At 48.0% G+C, this 8,493-nt stretch overlaps 1 protein-coding gene across 1 annotated transcript; it reads left to right on the forward strand.

Moving 5' to 3' along the window:
* The first annotated feature begins 431 nt into the window (after positions 1–431).
* Positions 432–1,781, forward strand: LOC139391204 (G-protein coupled receptor 151-like). The gene has a single exon (XM_071138818.1). It carries the CDS (start codon positions 432–434, stop codon positions 1,779–1,781), a length of 1,350 nt encoding a protein of 449 aa, XP_070994919.1.
* Positions 1,782–8,493: the final 6,712 nt, after the last annotated feature.

The following is an 8,493-nucleotide window of genomic DNA, read 5'->3' on the forward strand; positions in this document are numbered from 1 at the left end:
AGAGCCTGTTGGGGACGGTTGGAACAGGGACAGCGCTCTAATTGGCCCCGGGAATCTCGCGCAGTTTAACTGGGGCTGTCAATCAAACTGCCACCTTTATAAGGGCGGATAAACCCGGCAGGAGACAGACAGACAGGACAGGAGTGTGACTGTCTGGGAGCAGATCGATTTTTGATAAACAGATAAGGCTACAATCAGTAGTTGAGTTTTAGATTGAGATTGATCCATTCACCTGTTTGTTGACTAATCTTTTAGAATATTTTTCTCTCAATACTTTTTTTCCTAGTCAGTCTTCTCATTAGTTTACCTTTCCACCAGTCTAGACTTCTTGTGTTAAGTTGGCTTTCAATATACTTTTAAAAATATTTCTTTACTCTATATAAAAAGTCTAAGTAGTTCTCTGTTGTCTCTCACCACCTGTCTCTTCTGAGATGGATAAACTGCCAAGGGTGAACCTAACGGCTGCTAACAGCTCTACTGTGGACCGGCTTCATCCTTCCTTCATCGAGCATGATTCCTACCAGCACCTGTGTGTCCTCGTGCCTGTCATCCTGGGGGTGATCTGTGTCCTTGGGCTGGCCAGTACCCTCACAGCCATGGGCATCCTGATCTCCAACGCGCACCGTGGGAAACTATCCCTTATCAACGCTCTCATCCTCAACCTGATGTTTGCCGACAGCCTTGTACTGGCATTCGCCCTCCCGTTCCGCGCTGCTGCCTTTTCCAAACCCAGTTGGACGCTTGGTTGGACAGTGTGCAAGACCTGTGATTGGTTCCTGCAGAGCTGCATGGCTGCGAAGAGTTTTACCGTAGCGGTGTTGGCTAAGGCTTGTTACCGTTATGTCTCTAACCCGACTAAACAGGTCAGCATCCGTCTACGCTCCATCCTATTGGTGATGTGGTTCCTCTGGCTGTCTGCCTGCTCCGCTCCCATCCCTACCTGGCTGTTCTCTTCACTGCAGAGAGAGACCCGGGGGCTGGTGTGTGTGCAGGTGGTTCCCCCCGAAGCGCAGGACTTCATGTCGGTCTATGTCAAGGCGTACCCCCTGGGTGTGTTCTGCGCCCCTTTGAGTTTTGCCCTGCTGTATTTCTGGCGGGTGTATGGGCAGTGCCAGCGGCGCTGTAGTAAGACCCAGAACCTCCGAACGCAGATCAGATCCAGGAAGCTCACTCTGATGCTATTCAGTCTGACGGTAGCCATGACAACACTGTGGCTGCCGCAGTGGGTGGTCTGGGTGTGGGAGCGGCACGCCGCGGAGCGAGAGGCACAGGGACCGGGAGAGGGAGGACCCTTTGTCGTCTTCTCTCCCCCTCTCCTCCTCTCCCTCTCTGCCCTGCTCCTCACTTTCTTTCTCTCCCTGGTGAACCCCCTCATTGTCCTCTCTCTGTCAGAGGAGTTCAGAGAGGGTTACAGAGGTCTGTGGAGGTGCCTTACTCTTCGTAAACACACCCTGTCCAACCCCAAACCTGGCCCCCATGCACCCACTGCCCCCCAGTCCCCCTGCCCGCGACCGGAGACCTCGGGCCAGCCGAGGGGAGGAGACGGAGGCCTAGGCTCCATCCCTTGCCAGGGGACGACAGTTGATCCCCAACCCCAGATGGAGCAGGGCGGAGTGGGAGAGGCGGAGGATGAGGCAGAGGGAGAGAGCCCTCGGGATGGGATCGTGCTGCTAGACGTGGAGCAGTTTTGGCATGAGAGAGAAACAGGCTCCATGACAGAAGAGAATGATCCCATACCCTGGGAGCACCAGGAGGGAGCACCAACCGAAGGGAGGAAGTGAAGGAAGTGAGGAGAAGATATACACACAGACGAACAGGACTGGTTCTAAGAGGCTACTCAATACTCAGTTACATCTGTTCTTGTCTTTGTGTATCTGTCTATCTTGTGTGGTTTTTGTGAACAAATTGTGTTACCCACCACAACCAGTGATTTTTAAGCAAAAGGTTGTTTGAGAGTATTTGGATACTGCCTCAACGATGCCTGATACACTATTTAGCATCGAGACCAGCCAGTAAGCCTCCCCTCTCTCTTCCTCTCAGTTAGAGCCACAGCGTTCAAACAACCTTCAAACAACACACACACTAACAGACTACATCAAATGTCAGTCCGACTGTAACGGACTGACATTTGACTATACCTCACTGGACTGAAGATCAGTCAACAGAGGAATCAGCACAGGAGACAACATAGGAGACGATACAGGAGACAATACAGGAGACAACACAGGAGACAATACAGGAGACAACACAGGAGACAATACAGGAGACAACACAGGTGACAATACAGGAGACAACACAGGAAACAACACAGGAGTCAATGGTTGGTATTCATTCAACTGTGTCTATGATATTGTTTGATGGGAATTGCATTGGTTTGTCAACTGTTTGATTGGTTATTGTTATGGTGAATATATATAAAGTGTTATATTTCACTGTAGATGTATATATATATATATATATATATATATATATATATATATATATATATATATATATATATATATATACACACACAGAGTATATATATTGGAGGTATTCTACTTATCCTTGAAGTAATGACCAACAGTAATGTCTGTTGTAAATACCAACAAGAGTTTGAAATGATTTGATACAACAACAAGGCAGAATAAATAGCCTTTAGAAATCAGTAAGAGCATTTCTGTATGCTATTGAACAGTATTTGATGTTACTGTTACATGTATCAGTGTTTGATTCTCCTATTTGAGGTGGTTTTGTAATGATATGTGCTTGTAAAAAAGGTTGTTTATAATAAAGTGATATATAAAATTGATCCAGTGCTCTATTTGATTTAATCTTTATTACTATAATAAATTCAATGTACATACAGTGGGGCAAAAAAGTATTTAGTCAGCCACCAATTGTGCAAGTTCTCCCACTTAAAAATATGAAAGAGGCCTGTAATTTTCATCATAGGTACACTTCAACTATGAAAAAAAATCCAGAAAATCACATTGTAGGATTTTTTATGAATTTATTTGCAAATTATGGTTGAAAATAAGTATTTGGTCAATAACAAAAGTTTATCTCAATACTTTGTTATATACCCTTTGTTGGCAATGACAGAGGTCAAATGTTTTCTGTAAGTCTTCATAAGGTTTTCACACACAGTTTTACTCCATGCAGATCTCCTCTAGAGCAGTGATGTTTTGGGGCTGTTGCTGGGCAACACGGACTTTCAACTCCCTCCAAAGATTTTCTATGGGGTTGAGATCTGGAGACTGGCTAGGCCACTCCAGGACCTTGAAATGCTTCTTACGAAGTCACTCCTTCGTTGCCCGGGCGGTGTGTTTGGAATCATTGTCATGCTGAAAGACCCAGCCACATTTCATGTTCAATGCCCTTGCTGATGGAAGGAGGTTTTCACTCAAAATCTCACAATACATGGCCCCATTCATTCTACAAATAAATCATAGAGATTTATTTGTAGACGAATACACTTGAAACAAATAGCCAAACCCGAAAACTGCAGACATTACAAGTGCCTCCCCCGCGATTAAACCCCCATAAAAAAATGAAACGCAGCCTAACGTGATCATTGACAGCTGCCTTGAAGGACACAATTAAAAAATGCTTTCTGATACTAAGATCAGTGAAATGGAGGCTAAACTGACAATGGAGTAAAGAGCAGAAATCTCAACTAGCAAGCAAGTCACAGCAAAGAAGAATTGAGTGTGTGCGCGTTCACACACCGGCTCCAAGCATAAGTGATACAAGTGGTCTCTTAGACCCGACACAAAACACACACACACACACACATATATATGTAAGAATAGTAGAATAGATTTAAGCTACATATACTCAGTGTTTTCTAAAACTAGCCAGCTTCACATTCCATTTCAGGCTTTATTCGTACGATTATTGCTTGTCCACCTACCGCTAACCAGCAGGCTTGTAACTGTCGCATGTGGCCCGTCGAACACCGAACTCTCGTTGAGACAATGCTGATACAACAAACCTGATTTCCTTGTGCCGAAATCAAAATGAAACAACAGTTATCATGCAAATTTAGCAGTCTGTGGTGTGAAATAGGCTTCTTGATGTGACGTATTTATAAAATGGTTTATCGTTAATGCTGTCTTTGGTGTGCTTATCAATGCACAAGCACCACACTCCTATCGATACAATAATCGTATTGTCATGCACAAGTTTTACTGTGTGTGAAGTTTCAAATGTATTCTGTCTTTACTAAATGTGTACTGTGATAGGTATTTTAACATGACAATTTGTTTTGCACAAAAAACAAACATTTAATTAATAAAATATTTAATCAGTCATCTTCCTCAAATGGAGGGGATGATAATGATAATTTCATTGGTCCTCAACTCGCGGCTCAGACACGTCATTCAGGATAAACATAGTTAGCTCTGGGTCAGCCTGCCCCGGAGCTGGTTAGTTCTGAAAGAATCGTTGGCACCTGACTTAAAGGTGAGCCAATTTCATGGTACTGATTATCCCGAGTTGAACTCAGAGGTTATCAAATTTTCCGCGCTACCTCCTCAAACCAAGTACGTAGTGTAGTGCTCAGGTGCAATTTCGAAATGTGGTTGTGCTGCCCAGCTATGTAATGGGAACCCATCTATGTAATGGGAACCCAGCTATGTAATGGGAACCCAGCTATATAGTGGGGACCTAGCAACCTAGGTATGTAATGGGGACCCAGCTATGTAATGGGGACCCAGCTACCCAGCTATGTAATGGGGACCCAGCTACCCTGCTATGTAATGGGGACCCAGCTACCCAGCTATGTAATGGGGACCTAGCTATGTAATGGGTACCCAGCTACCCTGCTATGTAATGGGGACCCAGCTGCCCAGCTATGTAATGGGAACCCAGCTATGTAATGGGGACCCAGCAACTCAGCTATGTAATGGGGACCCAGCTATGTAATGGGGACCCAGCTATGTAATGGGGACCCAGTGACCCTGCTATGTAATGGTGACCCACCTACCCTGCTATGTAATGGGGACCCAGCTATGTAATGGGAACCCTGCTATGTAATGGGGACCCAGCTACCCTGCTATGTAATGGGGACCCAGCTATGTAATGGGAACCCTGCTATGTAATGGGGACCCAGCAACTCAGCTATGTAATGGGGACCCAGGTATGTAATGGGGACCCAGTGACCCTGCTATGTAATGGTGACCCACCTACCCTGCTATGTAATGGGGACCCAGCTATGTAATGGGAACCCTGCTATGTAATGGGGACCCAGCTACCCTGCTATGTAATGGGGACCCAGCTATGTAATGGGAACCCTGCTATGTAACGGGGACCCAGCTACTCAGCTATGTAATGGGGACCCAGCTACCCAGCTATGTAATGGGGACCCAGTTACCCTGCTATGTAGTGGGGACCCAGCTATGTAATGGGGACCCAGCTATGTAATGGGGACCCAGCTACCCAGCTATGTAATGGGGACCCAGTTACCCTGCTATGTAGTGGGGACCCAGTTACCCTGCTATGTAGTGTGGACCCAGCTATGTAATGGGAACCCAGCTATGTAATGGGGACCCAGCTATGTAATGGGAACCCAGCTATGTAATGGGGACCCAGCTATGTAATGGGGACCCAGCTATGTAATGGGAACCCAGCTATGTAATGGGGACCCAGCTATGTAATGGGGACCCAGCTATGTAATGGGGACCCAGCTTTGTAATGGGAACCCAGCTATGTAATGGGAACCCAGCTATGTAATGGGAACCCAGCTATGTAATGGGGACCCAGCTATGTAATGGGGACCCAGCTATGTAATGGGGACCCAGCTATGTAATGGGGACCCAGCTATGTAATGGGGACCCAGCTATGTAATGGGAACCCAGCTATGTAATGGGGACCCAGCTATGTAATGGGGACCCAGCTACCCAGCTATGTAATGAGGACCCAGTTACCCTGCTATGTAGTGTGGACCCAGCTATGTAATGGGAACCCAGCTATGTAATGGGAACCCAGCTATGTAATGGGGACCCAGCTATGTAATGGGGACCCAGCTATGTAATGGGGACCCAGCTATGTAATGGGGACCCAGCTATGTAATGGGAACCCAGCTATGTAATGGGACCCAGCTATGTAATGGGGACCCAGCTACCCAGCTATGTAATGAGGACCCAGTTACCCTGCTATGTAGTGGGGACCCAGCTATGTAATGGGGACCCAGCTACTCAGCTATGTAATGGGGACCCAGCTATGTAATGGGGAACCAGCTATGTAATGGGGACCAAGCTACCCTGCTATGTAATGGGGGCCCAGCTACCCTGCTATGTAATGGGGACCCAGCTACCCAGCTATGTAATGGGGACCCAGCTACCCAGCTATGTAATGGGGACCCAGCTACCCTGCTATGTAATGGGGACCCAGCTACCCTGCTATGTAATGGGGACCCAGCTACCCTGCTATGTAAAGGGGACCCAGCTACCCTGCTATGTAATGGGGACCCAGCTACCCAGCTATGTATTGGGGACCCAGCTACCCAGCTATGTAATGGGAACCCTGCTATGTAATGGGGACCCAGCTACCCAGCTTTGAAATGACGACCCAGCTACCCAGCTATGTAATGAGGTCCCAGCTACCCAGCTATGTAGTGGGGACCCAGCTACCCAGCTATGTAGTGGGGACCCAGCTACCCTGCTATGTAATGGGGACCCAGCTACCCTGCTATGTAATGGGATACCCAGCTACCCAGCTATGTAGTGGGGACCCAGCTATGTAATGGGGACCCAGCTACCCTGCTATGTAATGGGGACCCAGCTACCCAGCTATGTAATGGGGACCCAGCTATGTAATGGGAACCCTGCTATGTAATGGGGACCCAGCTACCCTGCTATGTAATGGGGACCCAGCTACCCAGCTATGTAATGGGGACCCAGCTACCCTGCTATGTAATGGGGACCCAGCTACCCAGCTATGTAATGGGGACCTAGCTATGTAATGGGGACCCAGCTACCCTGCTATGTAATGGGGACCCAGCTGCCCAGCTATGTAATGGGAACCCAGCTATGTAATGGGGACCCAGCTACTCAGCTATGTAGTGGGGACCCAGCTACTCAGCTATGTAATGGGGACCCAGCTATGTAATGGGGACCCAGCTATGTAATGGGGACCCAGCTATGTAATGGGAACCCTGCTATATAATGGGGACACAGCTACCCTGCTATGTAATGGGGACCCAGCTACCCAGCTATGTAATGGGCACCCAGCTACCCTGCTATGTAATGGGGACCCAGCTACCCAGCTATGTAATGGGGACCTAGCTATGTAATGGGGACCCAGCTACCCTGCTATGTAATGGGGACCCAGCTGCCCAGCTATGTAATGGGAACCCAGCTATGTAATGGGGACCCAGCTACTCAGCTATGTAGTGGGGACCCAGCTACTCAGCTATGTAATGGGGACCCAGCTATGTAATGGGGACCCAGCTATGTAATGGGGACACAGCTACCCTGCTATGTAATGGGGACCCAGCTACCCAGCTATGTAATGGGCACCCAGCTACCCTGCTATGTAATGGGGACCCAGCTACCCAGCTATGTAATGGGGACCTAGCTATGTAATGGGGACCCAGCTACCCTGCTATGTAATGGGGACCCAGCTGCCCAGCTATGTAATGGGAACCCAGCTATGTAATGGGGACCCAGCTACTCAGCTATGTAATGGGGACCCAGCTATGTAATGGGAACCCTGCTATGTAATGGGGACCCAGCTACCCTGCTATGTAATGGGGACCCAGCTATGTAATGGGAACCCTGCTATGTAATGGGGACCCAGCTACTCAGCTATGTAATGGGGACCCAGCTACCCAGCTATGTAATGGGGACCCAGTTACCCTGCTATGTAGTGGGGACCCAGCTATGTAATGGGGACCCAGCTATGTAATGGGGACCCAGCTATGTAATGGGGACCCAGCTATGTAATGGGGACCCAGCTATGTAATGGGGACCCAGTTACCCTGCTATGTAATGGGGACCCAGCTATGTAATGGGGACCCAGCTACCCAGCTATGTAATGAGGACATAGCTGAGGCTAATCTGAAAACAAGACTCCCCAAATTTTATCAGCATATCGATTGCGCAACCAGGGGTGGAAAGACCTTGGATCATTGTTACTCTAACTTCCGCGACGCATATAAGGCCCTGCCCCGCCCCCCTTTCGGAAAAGCTGACCACGACTCCATTTTGTTGATCCCTGCCTACAGACAGAAACTAAAACAAGAGGCTCCCACGCTGAGGTCTGTCCAACGCTGGTCTGACCAAGCTGACTCCACACTCCAAGACTGCTTCCATCACGTGGACTGGGACATGTTTCGTATTGCGTCAGACAACAACATTGACGAATACGCTGATTCGGTGTGCGAGTTCATTAGAACGTGCGTTGAAGATGTCGTTCCCATAGCAACGATTAAAACATTCCCTAACCAGAAACCGTGGATTGATGGCAGCATTCGTGTGAAACTGAAAGCGCGAACCACTGCTTTTAATC

The sequence above is a fragment of the Oncorhynchus clarkii genome, chromosome 31, assembly GCF_045791955.1.
Source record: "Oncorhynchus clarkii lewisi isolate Uvic-CL-2024 chromosome 31, UVic_Ocla_1.0, whole genome shotgun sequence".
Taxonomy (NCBI): domain Eukaryota; kingdom Metazoa; phylum Chordata; class Actinopteri; order Salmoniformes; family Salmonidae; genus Oncorhynchus; species Oncorhynchus clarkii.

What these genes read in the sequence shown, in the direction of transcription:
- LOC139391204 (XM_071138818.1), top strand. Translation starts at nt 432, where the DNA reads ATGGATAAACTGCCAAGGGTGAACCTAACGGCTGCTAACAGCTCTACT.